General features: G+C 35.8%; 1 protein-coding gene across 4 annotated transcripts in view; it reads left to right on the forward strand.

Annotated features, from left to right (window-relative positions):
* Nucleotides 1-23,524, forward strand: part of brat (tripartite motif-containing protein brain tumor) — a 97,901-nt gene extending 74,377 nt beyond the window's left edge. The window contains exons 3-5 of one of the 4 annotated variants that reach the window (XM_077440009.1): nucleotides 8,612-8,713; nucleotides 12,232-12,282; nucleotides 20,311-23,518. In XM_077440009.1, the coding sequence (XP_077296135.1) occupies nucleotides 20,330-22,882 (2,553 nt within the window). In that variant the 5' untranslated portion in view covers nucleotides 8,612-8,713; nucleotides 12,232-12,282; nucleotides 20,311-20,329 and the 3' untranslated portion in view covers nucleotides 22,883-23,518. Of the gene's footprint in view, nucleotides 1-8,611; nucleotides 8,714-12,231; nucleotides 12,283-20,310 lie in introns of all 4 variants that reach the window. The other 3 variants (XM_077440002.1, XM_077439996.1, XM_077439986.1) reach the window with 3 other exon arrangements.
* The last annotated feature ends 343 nt before the right edge of the window (nucleotides 23,525-23,867 follow it).

A 23,867-nucleotide genomic window follows, 5' to 3' on the forward strand; every position in this document is an offset into this window, starting at 1 on the left:
GTACTCGCATGTGTCATTTTCACTTATCGCCAGTGAATGGTCGCTTAAAATGTGGCTTCAACATTGCCGCTCATGATGATGATTATAATGATGATGGCTGTTTCGACATTGCACCGAAAAATGTATTAATCGTGATTAGGAAGCGTATTCAGTCGTTTGGCAATTTTTATTATATAATTTATTTGGCTTCTGCTTGAACGTTTTAAATTATTCGAAATTTTGCGTATAAAAATTGTGTAACTGAAACGAATCGTTATCATTAAATTTATCTTTCGTACTTTTTAGCACAAAATGAACGCAAATGGAGATTTAAGTCAGCAGCTCTCTCTCTTGCGTGATCATTCAGATAGTCTCAAAAGAATAAATACATACATAATATATTTCACGCAAATTAAAATTTGGCGCTTGTAAACAGATATTGATTCTACGCATTTATTCTATTCTGACCTTCCTTGCACCCTTTCACTTTCACTTTGGTAGCATTCGAGCACTCCATCCGTACTTCTAGCTACGCGGCTCGCCCATTTCCATTTAAATATCTTTACTCTCCATTATATTAACTACCCTTGTCACACTCTCACCCATGTATTACATTATTTATTTCTCCTCGTTATGCCGACCATACAACGTACTTTGCGTGCAATGGACTTGATGCAGCATTCTGGCGTTCGATGCCCAAGTTTCGCATCTATACGTCCATACATTGATCGACGATCTTTTTCCTCGTGCAAAGTGGCATTTTAGATAGGCCTGGTTAATAGTGTAAAATTAAACTATCGATTTTGCTGTAGCTTTTCATCCCCCTTATCACTGGCCTCAAACTTATAATGCAATTAAATTAATGTAACCGGCGACATTACGATATCTTGCATTTGGCATCCTACTATGTACATACATGTCACGCCCACGTCCACAATACAGATTATTTTCGCGGATACAGTTTTAGGTCTTTAGACCAAACTTTATATGTATGTATGTATATGCTGCAAATAAATCTCACTCTTCCTATTCACTTTTTTACCGACCAAAGCCAGTGACGGATCCAGGAATTTTTCAAGGGGGGGGGGATATGAAAAAAAAACAATAGGGTTGCCACTGATAACACCGAGCAACAAAAAAAAAATACCATAGCGGAGACTAGCCAATCTTTACTAAGTTTGACCCACTGAATTCGAATATGATATTGATTTTTGTTGGTGGGTGGTCGTTTACGAGATATGAGCGCTTAAAAAATCCGCGATTTTTACAGTTTTTTGGCTTTTGCAGTCTTTACCTCAAAATTTAGGATTGTTACGCTCAAATTGAGTATTGGAATCAATAGTCAGATATTTTTCCTATTAATTGTTATATTTCATTGCTTTAAAATACTTCTAATTAATTGTCTAGCGAATTTTAAAAGTCAAAAATATATTTTTTTTCCCGTGCTATTTTTCATTTATTTGGCATTTTTTTTATTTCACCACGTTTATAAGGATTGGTTTTCTATCTCAATATATTTTTTTTATTGTTTAATCTAATACAAACTCAAATTTACAAAAAATATGCTCAGGAAATAACACTGCACTAGCGCCGCAAGCGAAATTTTTTACTAATTTTTAAAATATCATTTTTCTAATCTGAAATCTCATATTTGCATTAACTTTCACTTTACCATTAGAAAAGTCTTATCTACTGAGAAGCATTTTGTTTTACAGAATAGTGCAAGTAACGTAAATTATATACGTACATAGTTAAGAGGGCTGGACTGGACAGCAGCGCCTTGTCCATACAAACGTACTATCCTTCTCACTACCTCAATTATGGCACTAGAGAAATTATTTTTTAATATGCTATGGATATCCACCATTGGGGTGCATCTATCGTTTTATTTTTTTTAATTAATTATTTTTTATAGGAGCTAGGAGCCGCCAAACATCTATAAAATCGCCTCTTTTTTACACCCACGAAAAGAGTCTAGCGTGGTTATTTAACGGTCGATTTTTAAAAAAATACGCCAATAGATGCACAGAAAATATCTTTCTCGTACCGATGATGAATTTTTTTTAAAAATTGGTCCAGTTTTGGAGGAGAAAATAGTAGAATACGAACCCTCGATTTTGTCAATTTAAAACACGTCAAAGCGCAACTGTCGCATTCACTCAATATATATATATATTGATATATATTTTCGCATTCACTCAATATATACATACACTCAATATATATATCGAAGAAAGGAACGGTAACAAAATTAAGGTTTCGGGTGTACAGCCCTCTTAACACTCATAAATTAAAAATAATCAATAAAAGAAACATTGGTTAGATTAGAGTTTATTTTTTAGTAAATGCTTATTCAGTCATTACAAAAGAATTGTGAAAAAAAGAGGACATTTTCACTTGAAAAAAAACCTATTGTAAACCGTAATAATAAACAGCAACTTAACAATATCTTATTTTAGTAGGAAATTTAATTAATACTCGGATAATGATCGGTACTTTTTCGGTCAAGCCCATATAACCAATAAGTACCAAAAAATCTCTCGATTTAACGACAAAACTCGAAAAAATTAGTATAACACACTTACATTTAAAAATTTCTCACCTTTAACACGAAATGAAGATTTGATCAATAATGTGCGAACTATGGGGGGGGGGGATCCGTCCCTGCCCACAGCTCGGTGTTCCCGATATTGTATACACGTACATGTTTTTTATTTCTTTTGTTTAGCCATAGTTTGTCACTATGGCAAAATTGTAATAAATAAGTAAATGTGTATATGTAAATCGATATTTAATTCCGTACGATTGACACACATAAGTACTCATATTTGGAATTATTCGGTATAATACCCATTATGTTTATTCATTTGCATATTGAACACGTTCGTCCGAGTTCTGATTGATCCCTTTGGCCAACATTGTGCTCCACCGATCGTGATGCATACTGCGTTGTCCAGATAGTAGGGCGCATTAGTACGTTATTTGCACCGCTTCGGTTTAACCCCTTCACACCCTCCTCCATTGCTACGACAGCTGCACATTCAACACGCGACAGCCCCACCCGGTTGCCCGCTGCTTTACAACACAATTGCTAAAGTTATCTGCAATATCCATTCACCTCTATCCTATTTTGCCTATTCCCCCTGCTCTCCATTCCACGCTTCCTTTGAGCTAGCTATCTGCGTTTGCCGGCGCTCGATGGCTACAAGCTCTGTAGACTCGATTAATGACTAACGCGCTGCATAACGTGTTTCTCAAAGCGTAGTCAGCGTACTGTTTGACTTGAAAGCAATCATCGATTCAATGGATGCTCTGCAGTGGATTACTGACTGTTTAATGCAGCATTACCTACATACAGTGCTGGGGGGTATCTGTTCTATAGTAATTTAATCTACTGAAATAAAAACTTTTGTACTACAGCCGCCCTGGGACTCACATCACATTACGGTTTAAAATTTGTTTTAATTGAAATGCGTGTGTTTACATGTGTATACATAATGAAATATTTTACATTGAACATCGAAATGGAATATTTTAACTTTCGATTATTTTTTACCATTATTTACTTTATAGTTAGTCAGAAAATAATCCGACGATAAAATTGTAGGAATAATTCAATTTTTTTCTCATGGTGAAGGAATTTATTTATAATAACGTAAGAACATACGGAATGGTACGATTTAGATTACTCAAATATCGATCAGTACTTTTGAAGTTTGTGATTAGAAAATGATTTCACTTAACATTTCGAAATATGAAGATAATTATATAAATAAAAGTCAAATATATTGTTTTTATTATAAATATGAAAATATCGAATGACTCAATAAATCAAATTATTCATGGCTTAAATTAGTCAAATACCAAATAAGTTTTTATGGTATCGCACCTGTGCGAAGGCTGGTAAATAAAGTATTTTTAAAAGGCTATTCTTAGTTTCACTTCGCCAATCGGTCAGTCAATATTCCTACATCCTTCCGATCGGTTTGAAACTTTTTGCGCAGTTTGGTCGCCGATAGAAATTTAAACCGCTTCCGCTAATTCGATGGTGAAAAATAATCGTAATAAACACGTTTAAGGATCCAAAAATTTTGGAGACGATGACAGCTGATCATATGTCGCTAGCGTGTATCCTTATATGTTTGATTTTCCGCCGCCCACTTGTTTTGTCAGAATTTAATTGTTATAACGCCTATAACTTTATCTTTTTCACACTATCTTGTCTAATATATAATTTCGAAAGAGACTTTGTATGTACGTATGTATCTTTGGTTGATAACTTCGTAAACAATAAAAAGTTTCTATATCGACAATTCAATTGGTTGAATATTATATTTTTTTCGATTCAAATAAATTTACTAAAAAAACAAATGAATATTTACTAAGAGATTCGACATGTTTACGCTGTTTATATTACAAATACTGAGTGAAGCCGGGTAAAACAACTAGAATCTTACAAAATATGCATTATAGGCTATCATTATTGAGAAGTAGTCTTCGTTGCCCAAAATAATTTTAATATGAAATTAAAAAGGGTCTCAAAACAGACATGACAACTTGTGCAAACAAAAAATTTACTTTGTATGATTCAATTTTCTCTTTAACCAAATTCAAACACTTGTCATGTCATGTCGATGGAACCTGTAGAAAAATCTTACCAGAGCGGAGACTAATCAATCTTTATTAAGTTTAACCCACTGAATTTTGAATACGATAATGATTTTTGTTGGTTTTCTCTCGTTTATGAGATATGCGCGTTTTAAAAAGTGCGCAATTTTTTTTTTTTTTTTACAGATTTTTGGGTTTTGAAGTTTCTAACTCAAAATCTAGTATTGCTGTCCCAAGAGTGAGTATTGGAATCAATATTCAGATTGTGATTTTTATTGCTATAATTACTTATAATTATTTATCTAGCAAGTTTTAAAAGTCGAGTATTATCCAATTATGACACATGTATGTATAATAAATGTAGCTAAAATTAATTCGTCCCAGCTTCTCCATATATAAAATTTTTACTCTTCTATTAAATGTAAATATATGTAATAGACTTTAAAATTTATATTTACATATATTGATTACGCATACATTATACGCTTCAGTGCATCGGACACTATTATAAAATACATCCCGTTTATATCCACACAAAAAATGCTAATTCACACAACGACCGGGTGGATTGGGGTAGTTTTAATTCGTTGACAACGGTCCCTTCCCATATTGTGTGGGGTTGCCCGATTTTAATCGAGTCCAATTTTATCGGATAGTTTCATTATTCATATTGGTAACAGGGTGAGGGGAGGGCGCGGAAAAATTCACAAAACTGGCATCCACAGTTGTGTAGGTATTGATAGACATGCGCTACTAGGGGGAACCCAGAACAAAGAAATGTGACAGCTGCAGCTCGCCCCCTCGGCCGCGCGTGACACGCGCAAATGCCATACTCGCGTGACGTCACGTCACGGTTACAAGTTGCTTTATCGATGTCTACGAATGGTGACCGATCAATCAGATTCTCTTCATTCAATATTCTCTATCGGCTGGACGTTCTGATCCATTCGAATTGGGTACATACTTGTTAATTTTCACTCTCCAACACATTCCAAAAACTCAAATTGATTATAATTTTTAGAATATTTTTGAGTAGAGAATAAAACAAGTTAAATAACGTGTACACATTTTAAATACATTTTCCTACAATCCAAGGCAGCATTAAATTTTAAAAATATAAAATTAGAGAGACATGATTATGATATAATTCGACCTTTTGTTTTTAGACCGTTTTACGGTCTGTTCATACCTAGTCGGCACGTATCGGCAGCAGCAGGCAACCTGCAAATACGGACAGTATTCTTAGGTACATTTGACTTGACTAATGACTTTCTATGGGGGGAGGGGGTGTATTATATTAAAAAATGAGTGTATATGAATTTTAACTATTTCTTATAATCATTTTTCAGTAATAGAAAGGCAATCCTATTCAACGTAAAATTTGTTTCGTAATATAAACGAGTTTTACAAATATCCTTCAAAGTAAGACAAACAACAAAACACATTATATTTGAGTTTTTGTTTGGGAAAAATCGACGTGTTTAAACCTCACAGTGTTCTAAAGAATTTCAATATTCTCTTTTGTTGGCTTAGTATTTCAATTCAAATTCATAATAATACGTTAAACAACGTGGATAGTCCCGTTCAAATCTAGGGGGGGGGGGCTGCACCCCCCCCCCCCCAATGATGCCCCTGTTAAACGGCCAGTTACTAATTCCCCTTTTCGGTCAGTAAATTAAATAAGTTGTCAGTAATACATCATAACAGTCAGTTAATATTATAAATGGCCAGTATGTTTGTGCTATAAATTAAATGATCCGTAATTAATTAAATAATCAGTAATTTATGTAAAAGGATGAGTACACATTTAAATGGTTAGTAATTCAAAATGAAGATAGTCAGTAATTCAAAAAAAGGAAACTTAGATGACGTATCTTCAGGATAATCGGAAAACAGAAATCAAATTACTATGACTTAATACTTGAAGTACACGTACGGAAATACCAAAATTAGTCGTGATCAAGTACATGTAACAGGTATTTAGACAATACCAGCATGCCAGAATCGGAAAATTCAGCACATGTTGTGTCTTTCGAGATAGAATATTACTTTTATGAATTTTGACTTATGAATCTGACTCTTTACTTTAGCTATGTACGTGGTAACAATAGATAAAGTTTTGTGATCATGCGAAAATTCGAACTCTAGATTTTGACGGATTCGAACTCAGAATCGATCACTGATCACGTTTTCATGATCTAGAAAAAATGTGTGTGGGTGTGTATTTTGGGGATATTTTTAACACCGTTAGTCCTATCGAACTGAAACTTAGTATCGGTTACTGAAATTCTTATCGACACGACGCAAATTTTTAAGTTGACCGGAAATGGTACCTCCCCTTATAGGTGTCCTCTTTTTTTTAAGTTTTTGAATTCAATTATCTCCCAAACCACCTACTGAATCGGACTGAATTTTTTTTTAAATATGATAGTAATAATAATTTTTATAACCTTATATTTTTTAAATATTTCTATCTGAACCGGAAGTAGTACTTTTACTCTAGAGAATCGAGGCTTTTTATGCTTTTCTCAGAAACCTTTTGGTTTATTGAACTGAAATTTCATATCTAGAAGTTTGAGCTTAATCCCAAGTTATTTATAAAATTTAGTAAGCATCTGTCAACTGGAAGTGGCAGTTTACTCTTGTTCGATTTTTCTTCCACTATTTTTTTCGACCCCTTAGACATGTGTGTTCGTCACAAAAAAATTCAAGTATAATTCTTGTATCAATGTGATAAAAATAAAAAAATAATTATTAAATTTTATAAACCGGAAGTGGAATTTTTTTCTCTTCAAAGGTCAAAAATGTTGTGCCCACTACTCTGTCCACACCCCTGAACGTATTAAGCTGAAAATTTATATTTCTATCCTTTATGTACTAACTTATAGCTGGTAGGGTTTTGGTCAGAATTCGTAAACCGGAAGTAGTATATTTTTTTAAAACAATATTTCATTATTTTATTTTGACCTTTAAAATTATTTTTATTTTCTTGATATTTAATGAGTATAATACTGATAGTGATTTTTAGTAATAAAAAAATTTGAACAAAATCTGACAACCGGAAATAGAACTTTTGTTTTGTGCAAGTTTCCATACATTTGCGCTCAATTTGTATCGCTATCATTGTCATTAGTTCAATATCAAATTTTGTTTTGTAATCTTCTTATATTCCTCAAATACATAGATAAAGTCATGGGTTGGTAACACCCGAATTTTTTTTATTTATTAACTGACCAAAAACTTGTTGACCCTATTTTATATATAGTTAAACATGATCATGAAAATAAGGCGTCAATTCTCACCTGCAATTTTGTGTCAATGGTGTCAGTACCAAACTACCCACCCCACTTTCAATCACCAAGTTTGTTGTTGCGGATTTGTTGACATTTGTTTTGAAACACGATATCGTCTTGTTTCTGTTAGTATACTAGATAAAACAATCGTATCGATCGGTTTTTCACCTGTCTGGCTCATATGTACTTACATATATGTATATTATATTATAGATATATACAGTATATCAACGTGTACAACTTTGCCCATGTACATACATACAAACATATACATATGTAATGCCAAATCTTTGGTGACGAGTATGCACTGTAACGCCAGTATATTGTCTATGTAATGTTATATTAATGAGCTTGGATGTGTTTGTTTTTTGGTTCGTTTCCGTTCCTAAAATGGCCGCGCCCCTATATGTATTATATGTGGCCACATTTCCTGGCGGCGACCATGGCCTCAAATTGGAATTTTGGGGACAAAACACACGCACACACGCCTTTTAAATACAATTTTCACTTTCAAGATTGAAAAACGCTCTTATCGTATGTTTACTAATCCATTCTTAGCAAAATGTCGCTAAAATATTAAACATTTCTGCGCAGTTCACCTTCGTATGTTCATTCTCACGTGAACGACTTAATAATTGTATGGACATTTTGACGTATCCAATAAAAATATTTACTGACCAAACTGTTGCCATAACATATGTCTTATCCTTTGTTTTGTTCCTTTTATACAGAACAGAGGATTGGTCCGTCAGGGAAATTTACATTATTCGCTGTGACTTCGTCGTAATCAACCATGACGCATGATAGTAGTAGACGCTTCGCCAAATCTTCAGGTTTGATACCTTTCTTAATCGCTCATTCGTTTTTAATTATAATATTATCTTACGTTAGAGTATTATGGTTGGTTAACATTCTACCAAATGCTACGATTTTCCGTGTTCAGTATATTGCGCGGATAACATTCATGAACACGCAATAGATGTGTCATCTAACAATTATTCTATTCTTATCTCTATTATTTAACTTTATATGGGCATATTTGGTTAGAAATAGTAAATTATACGTTTTATGCAAAAACATACTTATCCGAACGGTTCAAAACCATACATAAATGAGCTAATTATATAAATATAAACATATTATAATACAGGTAGTCCTCGACTTACGACGGTTCGCACTTACGACCGAAAAAAAATAGTATATTTTTTATTAATTAATTATTTTTCAAAAATTGATTGTTAAATCTCAAGGTGATGTGAGTTATGAAAACAGGGAATTCTCTTTCGGAAGAAATGAAACATCGCAGTAGTTTTAAAAATTAAGTTATGACTCATTCCTTTGGGATTCGTCACCAGTCGCAAACTCATACGGTCGTTACCGTTTGTTACATAACTGTTCGTTATTGTTTTAGGATGTTTATTTTCTCAATTACGTGTTGATTAGTGCTCAAAATTTTATTTATAAGAACATTTATAATGTGTGATCAAGAAACGGGATAATGACTGATAAAAAAAACTCTTGTTAAAAAAAAGAGAAAGATGATATACTTGAAACTTGAAGTGATAAAACAATATGATAGCGGTAAAAAAGTGATGGACTTGGCAAATAATTTGAAATTGTCACATTCAACGGTCTCCACTATTTTAAAAGATAAAGAAAAAAATCGTCAAAATGTCAATCAAATCTAAAATAATAAATAAAAAAAGACTCGGATCCATTCAACAAATGGAAAAATTACTAGTGATTTGGATCGATGACAAGATTGAAAAGTGAATTCCATTGCGTCTCTTAAAGCTCATTATTTAAAAATTACATTTGCGCAAGGCATTGAAGCAATAGAAGAAGGAAAAACTTTTTGGAAAAATTATAATATCCTTCATGCATCATCAAGCATCAAGAAATATAGATAAGAGATGGAAAGAAGTTACTTCAGCATGTATGTACGGAATATGGAAAAAACTCACCAATCGATTTGAACCCGTTACTCTTTCCATATACGAAAAAGAAAAAAATGCCGAGGATATTACTAACCTAATCGTACAATTTAGTGAACGTCTACAATTGGACGTAGATAACGAAGACATCAACCAACTTCTTGAAAAAGATTTAGAAGATCTAACCAATGCAGAATTATTAGATCTTGAAACTCAAATAGTTGCAGAAGAGGATATTGATGAAAATGAATCAATCACATCTGCGGAACCGCTGAAAAAAATTGTATGGAATGAAATGGCTGCTGCTTTTAATTTAATTAATCAAGGAATACAAAAGTTTAAAATGATGGACCCAGACAGTGAAAAATTTTCAAATGTGAACCGCAGGATTCAAGAAAATCTCGCATGCTACCAAGAAATATATAGAGAAAAAAAAACAGGATACTGTTCAAACAAAATTAGACACATTTTTCAAAAAAACTCATACGACTGTATCTCAAACTGAAGATGAAGAAATGGATTGTAGTTATGTGATAAGTGATGAGGATGTATAATTTATAATTAATAAGTACGGATGATGTAGATGTTTAATTTTTTTTAAATTTAAATATGAATTCATTTGAATTACTGTATTAATAAAAGTAAGTAAAATCACCGAAAAAAAAAATATATATATTCCTCGACCGAGGTTCAGGAACGTATCTCCGTCGTAAGTGGAGTCCTGTACTAACAAAAAACTGTTTTTCTTGGAGATAAAATAATATACATATATACTTGAGTCTCACATGCAGAGCGGTGGAGTTGTTCAAATAAAATTCAATTTTCCAATAATCAGACTAATTTAAAAAATGTCAATTTTATTTTTCAATTTTTCCAGATAAGTAAATACAGTCGTTAGTTCACAAACTGATGAACTAATGAAATTTCATATCTAGGAGTTTTAGCTTTATACCAAGTAATATATAAAATTTAGTGAACACCCGTCAACCGGAAGTGGCAATTTACTCTTGTTTGATTTTTTTTCGACCCTTTAAATATGTGTACTCTTCGAAAAAATTCCAATAAAATCTTTGTATTAATCTCATGTAAATAAATTTTAAAAATTGTGATTTTTCCTCTTAACCATACGGTTTTTTCCACACCACTGAACGCATCGAGCTGAAAATTTATATTTGTATTCATTATGTACTAACTTAGAGTTGATAAGGTTTTGGCTAGAATTCGTAAACCGGAAGTAGTATTATTTTTTTAACAAAATTTAATTTTATCTTTTGTGTGTTTCCTTGCATTAGCGCTTAAACTTGTATCGAAAATGCTGTCATACCCGGTATTTGTGCACGTGCAGAGAAATCGCATTACCTGTAAATACTTTGAATTCTTGGTAATTTATCGCTAAAAGGTCCCCTAATATCTAAATTTTTTTTATTCAAAAGGGTAGTATTTCGAACATTTTGAGGTATTTATTCTATTAAGTTCTTGGTGGTTATCAATGGTAATTTTTCTATTAATAACATTTAAGAATATTGATTCCTTTTTTATCGTTGAAGGGATACGGCAACGACCTGTGAGGGACTTGCCGCAAATTCGTTAACCCTTTGCGCGCTTTTCGATTGTGTACATCGGAAACAATGCCACACACATTGCGCACGCGCCCTGTTTCAGAGGACCAACCGGTCGAGCAGATGCGAGTCGACACCCTTTGCCTGTTCGCCCTCGTGCCAAAGCCGCCCATTTGTGCATACAGTTGCAGCAGCTGCACATTTTACTCTGCACCTGTTTTATTAAAGCGCCTATTGTCTTCTAACCCCTCTCCCCCATTTGCGCATGATATGATAATACCCTTGAAGCGTTGCAGCTTCCAATTCTGACGAATTTAAAACCATTGAACAATGGGCATTAAAACAGGTTTCATATTATACATTGATCGATTATTTTTTTTTTTTTGTATTCTTTTGTAAAAGTTTGTTCTCGATCTGGAAATTAACGATTGCGCACTATTAGTCTATAGCCATAGCGTCCGCGTTCACCTTTACCAATTTGTGTTGCTAAACGAATGTATCTGTCTGTCAGTTAAACATTGAAAGGTCACTCGGAATAGATTGATCGCATTTCACCATTCGTCACGTTGTGTAATAATAAACCAAAAGGATTGTAAAGCATTAAAAAACATTCGCTCATTATGTTATTCTTATTCTGTCGCGGACATGAGCTCATGCTCTTATCGTTCCACATCCGTTTCCGATAATACCTTAAATGGTACGACTGCAACTTCATACACATGTCATGTCACCGAACATCTAAATTATATACGATTATTATTTATTTATGAATTATGTACATGAAAACCCGTTTGAATATGTATTTTATTACAGTTTTACTTTTATTAATCTGTTTTTTTTTGTTTTTTTTTTTTACAGGTAGGTTTGCTCTATATCTGCCAGTGAATCGTTGCGGTTCAATGTCTATTAGTGAGTTACATCTTTTTCATTAACCCATTATAACAAATATCACAATTTTAGATAGTTTTCCGTTGAATCTTTATGTTAGGCTTACATTGAATAGTACTGATTGCCTTCAAACAATAGGAAACAAATGTGTCGTATCACCCACTATCTTCAAATTTAATGCCGCATTAAGTTTGAGACGACTACGACATGAACTATTTTGATATATATTTTATAAAATATATCTATAGACAATCTTTAAAATAGGCATATATATTCTGTTATACTACCTAAAAAAAAATGGCATATATATTCTGTTATACTACCATTCAAATTATGAATATAAAAAAGAATACACGTAAAATTGTTCATGTATGTAAGTTAGTTTTTTACGTCCATTTGTCGATGTCTTATCTATGCGTGAAAAAAAGTTTTGGACATTCAATTTTAAATAGCATGTTTAATTAAATGTTACTATGTAGATGTAAATTTGTATTGCGCAAAGTGCTTTACCATCTTCGTATTCCACATTTATGGAATATTTGTTTGCCAGTTTTGAAATTTGCCAGTTTTGAAAGTATCCTGAATTTTAACGTCAGTTCATCCGCCTATCGGCCGATTTGCATTCACGAAAGTTTTGCGAAATATCTTTAACATTCATCCGCAGTTAAACACGCGCACTTTTGGCATTATTAAAAAGATCATGAATGTTCTCCGTTTTCATATTTTTCACTGAAGATAGTTTATGTCCGGAAAACATGATTTATATGTCGCGATACTTTCCTCTTTTTCCCTTGTTTGCTTACTCCGTGGGACAAACAAACGTGTTTGTTCTGTATTCTACATAAAACGCCTCGATGTTTTCGCATTTCCGCAAACATATTTTTCACTACAGAGAAAAAAGTGTGTACATGAAAGAAAACAGTCTTAAACGATACCTCTTCAATTAAGATTTAATTTTGTATATCATATCGACAATCGATTAAAATTGCCTACATAGAACATACATATATGTATTAATAACACAATTTTGTGGATATTTTAAAATTAAATTGCAATATAATATTATTGGTATGTACATACATATATACAAAGGATAGCTTCATTCGTTGAATAAACCCTAAGGAAAATTTAAAAATTTGTTGGTAAAATGAAGCCAATCATGAAAAATTGATGCTCTGTAATTAATGAAGACGAGTTCGATCAGTGCCCAATTTATGACGAGGTTGACATCAAACTGCGATGACAAATTGGCCGAGCAAAAAGTATTGATTTTATCTCAAACCGTTATAGACAAGCGTTCCAGTTTTAATTTCATGATTAATGGCGCTGTTAAATCATATCAATTTATCTATGTATACGATTTTCCTTTGAAAGGACAAAATAAAATTAAAATCTCTTGATATCCATTGCTTCCATATATCCGATTTATGACATGATTGTTTCATATAACATATATTTCAGAAGTGATAAAAAAGTATCATATTTCGTTGTTTTTCTCGATTATATTGCGTCGTTACCGTTATCTTATCGATTTTCCGCGCACCTACTCGTTCAATGTGTCGTAAATTTCTCCCGCGTAATTTACATCTATTCCCTGTCTAAAGGCATCACATGAAAACTACCTTAATGTAAATAATTCGGAGTCATAAATATAATATGAACATGGCTAAATTTATTTTCATAATTAATCATCGCCTGAACATCGATTTTATCGTTGTAAACATATCGAAATGTCTAGTCATTGTAGTAAGTTAATTAATGGCATTTAATTCGGTTCCTATTGTTATATCAATCGTCCAAGTACAACCTGAGTTGTACTTGGCTGAAAAACCTATATACGTGGCTGAAAAACCTCAGCGTATATGCCATTTAAAATCTATATGTAATACTACTGTAAAGCTCAAGCTCCCGTGAACGAGCTGTGATTTTACACATAATTGAAGTCTAAATGTACATACATATGTACGCATGTTTATGCTAAAAACAAAACAAATAGATATTTAAGCACAGAAAAATTTTTGTTTCAATTTAGCATATCAGCTACTGCTATAGCATTTATTTCAATTTTGTTTCAACCCATCTTTTGAACAAAATTTATTGAAATACTTGTATTTACATACAAATTAAAGCTAACATCGTATAGCGTGGATGTATATAGGGGTTTCCGAGATCGGAGTCAGAGGCGCAGCAAGTAGTGGTAGAGGTAGTTTATTGTTCCGTCGACGAGCCTGCTCGGAATGAATCATAGAACAAAACCGCCGAATACAGTGTATTCTCAGCCCACAGGTTTATTGATCGATGGGTCGCGAAACCTTATTGGTTGTTGTATGCAGTTTGTTCATACGTTACCTTTTCGGCACAAACGCGCGATCAGGCGATTAGTAATGCCAAACCAGCGGTCCACGATCAGGCGAACCAAAAAAAAAAATTATAATATTGAACTGACAATTATTAAAAAATAGTAATATGAGAAAATATATAAATAAAATGCGAAAACATCGCAAGATTAGCTTATAATTATTGTGAATCTTAAAAATTCGGATCCCTAACCATAAACATTATGAATTAAAAGTTTCTCTTTTAATCTGTGATAAATATTTTTTTAGAATGTTAATCCAAATTTTGCAATATACCCACACTAATCAATTCCGCTTTATAGATATAGACGGCGCTAAATCTCTGAGAATTTACCGCCTTCTACTGAAAATTTATTTAATTAATTTTTCTATCGGTGTTTTATATTGTTTATATGTAGGTAGTTTTTATCATTTTTTTCATATTAAACAATTAAATATAGATATAAAATTAAATATATTTGAAAAAAAAATCGACCGCGTGCGGATCTAACCGACACGTTTCTTTTAATTTTTTATTTATTTAATAACTTAATATGCCAACACCCATGCGATGATATGTCTAAAGGGGGCTACAGACGCTCTGGAATATCGGGCGGTATGTCTTACGGTAGACCGTGAGATATTTCTTTCGGTAGATCTGAAATGGTAGGGGGCTTATGACGCGATGGAACGACTTTACGTAAATTCTCAGTAGTGATCGTGCGGTGCGAGCAGCGGCATTATAACAATAAAACTTATTATATTGCACAAATTTGATACTTATTATTTTTTACTCGCCACATTTTCTAATTCGTTGTCACTGCTCATGTTCATGCTGGAGTGTGATGCTCGTTGGATGTTTTGATCCACCAAAAAATCGAAGAGATGGAAATATCACAATTTAGGTTCATAAACGTCTTCTGCTCCCTTTCCAGTACTTTTAGATTCGTTCACTTTTTTCGCTTCCTTTCTTGCGTTGCTTCGTAAATTATTCAGTTTTTTAATCACGACATATTTATTAGCAGAAGGCTCTATTTCTTTTAATTTATTTACTAATTTGTTATACGCTGCATCTCTTTTATCACGAGTGTGATAATCCTTGGCCTTAATTCGCCAAAGGCAAGGAGAATCTCGATAAATATTGCTAAATCCTTCCAATACTTCCTTCAACATGATAATTGTCGAAGAAATCCAAGAACGACACACACAGATCAGCGAAAGCCGGATGACTAATACCGGTGCCTGACATGAGATCAAAGAAGTGATTACTTCTTTAAAGACTGCTCACACATTTGGTCACATATTGTTGTATCTGCCAGATATGTGTTCAAAGATTTGATCACAGTTTTCAAATAGACTTCACAAAACATGGACGACGATTTGGTCGACACAGTTTGCTTATATCATTTATGCGCGTGTAATTATTTATTACACGTGCAAATAAATAAACAAAAACAGCCAGAACGAAGACGTTAATGGATGTGTGAAATGTATCGCAACTGGGCTTCGCGCAGTGTGACAGGCACACAAACATTTGGACTTTTATCCCTTTGATGTGCGCTAAAAAACCGACACGGAACGGCAAAGCGCACTTAAGTGATCAAATATGTGACAATAGTATCAAATGCCCGTGCCACACATGTGAACACTTATTTGATCACATCTTTGAACTCATATCTGGCGCCGGCATAATAAACCTTCTCGAAGTTAGCGACAACAATGGTAAAAAAAGTGGTATGTAATAAAAAAACAAAACACTGTGAGAGGGGGTATCCACCGTGCGGCGAACGAACAGGATTTGGTTCGACGTGCGGCGTACTGAATGCGCATCCACCCGACGGTGAATTTTCCTACACACGCTACGGTCTGCGTCAACATCGGTCGCCGCAAGACATACCGCCCGATATTCCAGAGCGTCTGTAGCGCCCTTTAGACTAGTATACATATGTATATATTGATGCGGTGGCCGTCGCCGCATCGAAAGTCGACAAATCGAAATCTTTATTCTTGTTCGTTTACCATGCATACATATGAAGAGCGGGTAGTATATACATATATCAATGGTGGGTGACCGTCACCGCACCGAATGTTAAAAAGTCGAAAATATTCGTTTACCATGCATACATATGAAAAACGGTTAGTGTATATATCAGTGGCGTGCGGTTAAATTCTCTCTCCCCCCGTCGTACATCCTCACTTAATTTGCCCGAGCAAGATAATTTCACCGCATGCCACTCATATATATTATATATACATAGTACTGTTTACCATGCACCCTTTTTTTTGATCTTTCGACTAAAGATCTTTCGATTTTCAATCTTTGCCTTCCGAAATTTGCTTTTTCGGGCTTTTCACTTTCGGTACCGTAAGGTAGACCCAAATTACTAGTTGTTTTACCCGGCTTCGCTCAGTATTTGTAGTAAATATTCATTTTTTTTTATTAAATTTATTTGAACCGAAAAAAAATCTCGAATCGAAACCATATCGAATCGTCGTCATAGACACTTTGATTTGTTTTCGATGTTACCAACCAACAATTAAACATACATACATACTTACATATGTAGTTACAAAGTCTCTTTCGAAATGACACATTTCAAGGTGCAACGAAAGGAAAATAAAAAGTACACTCGTTGAATGGACGGGACGGGACGGGGCGGGACCGGAGCATAGTGCGTTCGCAACGCAGTGGTGAGGCTGGCGCGGCGCGCATTCTCGTCTCTTGGCAACAGGTAGTGACGTCACGGCGAGACGCCCTCTGGTTGCCATGGCGCCGCTAGTTGCGGCCACGCCCCCTCGTCGAGTAAACAGCCACGGATCGATTCCTCATAGGGCTGGCTGGGGGATGGTAAACATAGAAGTAGGGGGTGCATGCCTGGGGGGGGGGGGGGGGCTCCGCCACGCTGCAACCGCACCCCACAACCCCACACCCCTTCAACAACAAACGCACTCGTTATTCAACCTCCAAGCTGCTCGAATTAATAAAACGGTCGGTCTTTCGATCAAATTCGATTTTATTTACGCTGCACAGAGGGAAGCAGGCCCTCGAAGGCAATTGCAGGACGTCCGGTAATTACGGCCATTCCATGCTGTGCGCGCCCGTATTTATCATACTTTTCGTTTTTTAAACTGAACTTACTTTGTCAAGTTATTTTGTCGCCAGTTTTATGATTGAGCCGTGCAAATTCGTTTAATGCAAGTAGACTGCAAGCTAACATCATTTAATATTGAACGCTATTAACATACGCTTCCTTTTCAAGAATATCAAGACGAGCTAATTTCATTATAAGGTAAAGATCAGATTTTTCTTTCGACTATTCGTCTCTATTGCTACTATTCTCAATCTACGTCAGATATTTACTTTCGACTATTCGTATGCAGAGTCATGCGAAGAAAAAGTAAAAAAATATTAACATTCAAATTTGCTCCTTCCCCCAAAAATCACATTTAAACTTTTTTTTATACAACATACTATTTTTTTATTTCAATTTTTGTTAGTTGTGCTAAATTTAACATGGGCTGCTTTCAATTGAAAGTATGTATACCCAATCCACTATCTTTCGACTATTTTAAGTTTTGTGTTACGCTTTCTGCTAATGCAGTGGTTACTTTAATATTGAATAAAATTCCGTGCTATTTTCTTATACAATTTAAAATTTACTGTTTAATTAAATTTATTGATAAACGAAGGTCTTCTGGTTTTCACTTAAACAATAACCTTGGGTTTATTATTTCACTAAAAAAATTGGGAATTTGTGACAAATTCACTCTTATTTGCCTTTCATTTACTCGCCAAAGCAACGGTCGAAACCAATAATTTCGCATACAATAATAGAATCGCCCGCACTAACTTTTATTTCTTTACATTTTTTATATAGTTTTCCCACCATGAATGACAGAATTTGACCACTGACCCCGGAGATTTTGTTTGTGAACTCTGGGCCTGGAGATTGACCGCCAAACCCGGAGTCTCCGGTTCAAAATGACTGTATTGGCAACCCTAAATTTGTCGCATTCAAAATTCAAATTTGTTGTGACGATTTTGGCGCCCCAGGTCTTTGCCTCCCCCCCCCCCCTCACAGCTCTGTTAGGGCCGGGTCGCACCGCTCGACTCGCGAACAACTCGGTTGGCGCGACGTGTCGTTCTGAAAATGCAAAATGACCGATCCCATACACATTGTATGGGGTCACATTTCATCGGAGCGGACCCTGCAACATGTCGGTCTCTCGGGTAATAAAGCCCGACGACGGCTGATATCAGTTGACAGAGTTGGGTCTGGTCGCATGGATTTAATGACCTTAACGATCGACATGCCGGACCCATCAAAAAAACTCCATACAAAACAACACCAACAACCGCACGTGCAATCTACGACATGCCTCTATTGTATGAATGATCAATCTATGAGATAATTTCTCAATGAATTGCTCAATATGAGGTAATTGAACTAAAATTTGATTCAGATATCATTTATTGCACGTAATAAGTTTGTTAAATCTAGAGTACAATAAACATTAATTTGAAATAACAACAACATAATAATGGAATTTGCCGGAGATCGAGGAAGAAGAGACGAAATACAATTAGTTAGAGAAAATTTAAAAAAAAATGTGGTCTACAAATGATGTGGATAATGTAAATAACAGTGTCCTTGTGTATTTAACAATAGACAGCGGTTTCTTTCGGAGGACTTTCGACATGTGCAACACTTGCATAGAGCTGCTGTAATAAATCTTCTGAACAAAGATTTCTTAACGGGTCCTGTACTGTATCGTCTTTACGAATTGTATCATATTGAAATCTCTAATATATATTATTTTAAATGAACAGGATGTGCCTGTGTCGTGTAAAATTAATATTTGAAATAATATAGATATTAAACACCCTAATAAATTACAATAGATAATACTGAACGGTAAGTAAGACTTTTTCGACTTGCTTACGACGACAATAAAGCATGAGTATGTATATTATTTCAAATGGACAGGGTGTGTGGCTGTGTCGTGTAAAATTAACAATTGAAATAATAGAGATGTTGAAAATCCTAATAAATTACATTAGATGCGTTAAATGCGTATTGTACGTATTACGGTATTGTACGTCTGTGTTGTATTATAGTCTCTATAGTGAAAAAACTAGTAGCACGTGCGGCCGTCTCAGGCCGTCCCCGAGTTGAAAGGAAGACCGGACCCACAGATTTTCCAGCAACAAAACTCGCCAACAAAGTTGTTCGCGAGTCGAGCGGTGCGACCCGGCCCTTAGGGCGGTTTCAGACTAGCGTTTTATACGCGCGTATAATCTCGTTTTTTGAAGTGCTTGTAGACGCGTATAGGCGTGTCGTTTTCCATGCGCGCAACTCGTACGAGCGTAGACGCGCTTATAAGCTCGTATTATCCATGTTGATACTAAATCACCACTACCGGTTGGAGCGAACACGCTGGAATAAGCCCGTATACGCGAGTCCGGTTTTTTGAAGCGCGAAATGTAGCGAAATGGACAAAAGATCCATACGGTTAAAGGTCCGCAAACAAAATATAAAAATTAGTAAATATAAAATATAAAAATTAATCTAATTCTAAATTAATAATCGAATTCAATTTGCGTTAAATAATAAACACAACATTTGAAATAACATGCCCTTTTATTTTCCTTTGATACTTTTATCATAGAACCGTGAATTTGTATTAAAAATGTTCTTTCTTTTGTTTACAGGGATGCTGGTTGATTGAAAATGGCCTCAAGAACACCATCCCTTGAATCTCTACACGGAGCTAACTCGATTGGATCATACGGAGACCGTGGAGAACTATTGTCTTGTTCGCCGCTCGTGGACTCACCTCTAACCCTTAGTGGCTCATCCCCACCTGCTAGCGACTCAGCCGTTTGCGACTTACGCGAGTTTGACGGACTCGACACCACTTGCGGCCTCTGCCACGAAACCTTTACAGACCCCAAAGTATTGCCCTGCTTTCACACATTCTGTCGCGCTTGCTTAGAGAAAGAGCAAACTTACCCCGATAAGGTGACCTGTTCGCAGTGCCACATAGACTGCACATTGCCCGCCAGCGGCGTCAACGGTCTCCTCTCAAACTTGGTCATATCGACTATCATCGAATCTGATTCGGAACTTGTGACGACAAACTCCACACGTTGCACCGGGTGCAAAGGCAAAGAGTCAGACGCTGTAGCGCGTTGCGTAGATTGTGCGAATTACCTTTGCGCTAACTGCGTCATGGCGCATCAATTCATGCACTGCTTCGAGAGCCATCGCGTCCTCAATCTTGGCGACTTAAAAGATGAGCCAAAGAACGGCCTCATCACCAACGGCAACTGCAACGGCGGCAGTGAAAAGGTTGTGACGTGCAAGCGCCACACGAACGATGTCCTGAAATATTTTTGCAGGACTTGTTCCATTCCCGTGTGCAAAGAATGCACCTTGCTGGAGCATCCCAGCGCATTGCACGAATGCGAACATTTGAGTGAAGCTGGACCTCAACAGCTAGAACTTATGCAGCAAGCTGTAGCAGAGGCAAAAACCAGAGCCGGGGATATGCGTTCTATGCTCAAAGCCACCGAGCTGAGTGCTAGCAGACTCCAGATGCAGTATCACAAAGCTCAAAACGAAATCAATGACACGTTTCAATTTTATCGCTCAATGTTGGATGAGCGCAAGCAGGAACTACTCAAAGAATTGGAGAACGTCTTCTCTGCCAAACAGATCTCATTAACTGTCGTTGGACAAAAAACCCAAGAGACCGTAGATAAAGTTTACCAAACGTGCGACTTTATTGAACGTCTGACCAAATGTGCTAATCTTACCGAAATACTCATGTTCAAAAAACTTTTGGATTCCAAACTGCAGTCGCTATTGAGCTACAATCCTGAACAAAGCGTGCAATCGACATGCGAACTTGAGTTTGTATCGAATTACCAAGCTATCCAGGTGGGCGTTCGGAACACGTTTGGTTATGTGAGATCAGGTGGGGATGCAGCATTGGGCTCTGGAAAGCAACCTCCCATTGCCAGACCAACAGGAGCGTTACCCGCTGGTTCCGGAAGCAGTTCCGGGTCATCAGTCCATGGCTCTTCGGGTAGTCTGAATGGCGGCCTTCACTTATCCACTCTTACCACTACAGCACTCGACCGACACTACACCAATGGTATAATATCGACATCAAGTCAATCTACGTCACCTTTTGAATCCAACATCATAAGCAAACGTTTCAACAGCGCCAACAGTCTAGGACCTTTCACCTCTACCATTGGAGATATTACCTTAAACGGCGGAAACCCTTACGAGAAGTGGTCTAATGGCGGATGCGACAGCATTTTCCCTAACAGTCTCGTAGATCCATATTCCATCGCTAGCAGCAATCACGCCGATTCTATGCTAGATCTCACATCTAAACTGATGTCGACCGCTATTTTCCCGCCCAAATCACAAATAAAGCGCCAGAAAATGATTTATCATTGCAAGTTCGGAGAGTTTGGTGTTATGGAGGGTCAGTTCACAGAGCCAAGCGGAGTAGCAGTCAACGCTCAGAACGATATAATAGTCGCCGACACCAACAACCATCGTATTCAGATCTTCGATAAGGAGGGACGCTTTAAGTTCCAATTCGGCGAATGCGGCAAACGAGACGGACAGCTTCTGTATCCTAACAGAGTTGCCGTAGTACGAACTTCAGGCGACATCATAGTCACCGAGCGTTCCCCGACACACCAAATACAGATATACAACCAATACGGACAGTTTGTGAGGAAATTCGGCGCCAATATACTGCAACATCCTCGAGGTGTGACCGTGGACTCGAAGGGGCGCATAGTGGTCGTCGAGTGCAAAGTGATGCGGGTGATCATATTCGATCAGACAGGAAACGTGCTCCAGAAGTTTGGATGCTCGAAACACCTCGAGTTCCCCAACGGGGTCGTCGTCAACGACAAGCAGGAGATATTCATCAGCGACAATCGCGCTCACTGCGTCAAGGTATTCAACTACGAAGGAGTATATTTGCGTCAAATTGGAGGTGAAGGTGTCACCAACTATCCGATTGGCGTTGGAATCAACGCAGCCGGCGAGATCCTCATCGCCGACAATCACAACAATTTCAACTTGACCATCTTCACACAGGAGGGACAGCTGGTGTCCGCGTTGGAGAGCAAGGTGAAGCACGCCCAGTGCTTCGATGTCGCCCTCATGGACGATGGCTCCGTAGTGCTGGCCAGCAAAGACTACCGTCTCTATATTTACAGATACGTGCAAGTGCCACCAATAGGCATGTGAGCCTCCAACGCCATATCCTTTCCTCAAAAGTTAAAGAAGAAAATATTTAAAATACCAGCTGGGTTATTTTATTAAATTGTTTTGTTGAATACTTTTTTATTATTATTTCACAGTTACTCATAAATATAATAGATATTTTTTAAATCTGATAATCCCTACTTGGATGGGATGAGTTTGGAAGAATGTATGTATGTAATCCTCGTTTGTTGGACCAATATTTTACTATAAAGTTAAAAAATATAATTGTTTAATCGATGATTAATTATTAGTGGAAATGATCTCCGCCGGAAGAAATTTCTTGAATGTTGTTTTTTTTTATAATTGTTTTTTTTTCTTGAATTGTTTTACAAGAAACTAAAGTTGTTGTATTTTTTATTATTATTAAATTTCTTTACATTGAAATGTTAGTTGATAAATTACCTTAGTTAACAGGGTGATTTTCCTCTTGCATCAATTTGTGAAAACGTTTAAATTTTCAGTCCTGATAGGATGACACAAGACTGCATAATATAATGTGAATTTGTTGAATGACATAAAATAGTAATGGATTTTACTATTAGATAAATAATATTTTTAGTATTATTAGAATGAATAGTGCATTATAAAGTGCAGTTAGATGCGGGGCGGTCTAACCGTTTCGGGAAAACAAAAATAAAAGATCTGGGAAAATCTGTGGTATAATATTTTTAACCACATTTGTGCTGGACTAGGAGAAGTTAAATCTGATTGATGATTATTTAGACCCATTGATCAGGGTCCAATTAGACAATAATTTAATTGAATCAATCCCACCAGTTTTACAAACAGTGCAGACTTTCACGATGCCTAGTCAAGTCATCGATCGCTTTGCTATACGTTTAATTTAGGTAATACAGTTAAATTTTGCATTTTTCATATAAAACTGTCTTATGATTGACATTATGTTAATTTAATTTTTATGTTTACAATTTATTATCTCTGACACATGACCATTTTTCGTATGTAG

This window comes from Arctopsyche grandis, chromosome 1 (genome assembly GCF_051622035.1).
Source record: "Arctopsyche grandis isolate Sample6627 chromosome 1, ASM5162203v2, whole genome shotgun sequence".
NCBI classification, from domain to species: domain Eukaryota; kingdom Metazoa; phylum Arthropoda; class Insecta; order Trichoptera; family Hydropsychidae; genus Arctopsyche; species Arctopsyche grandis.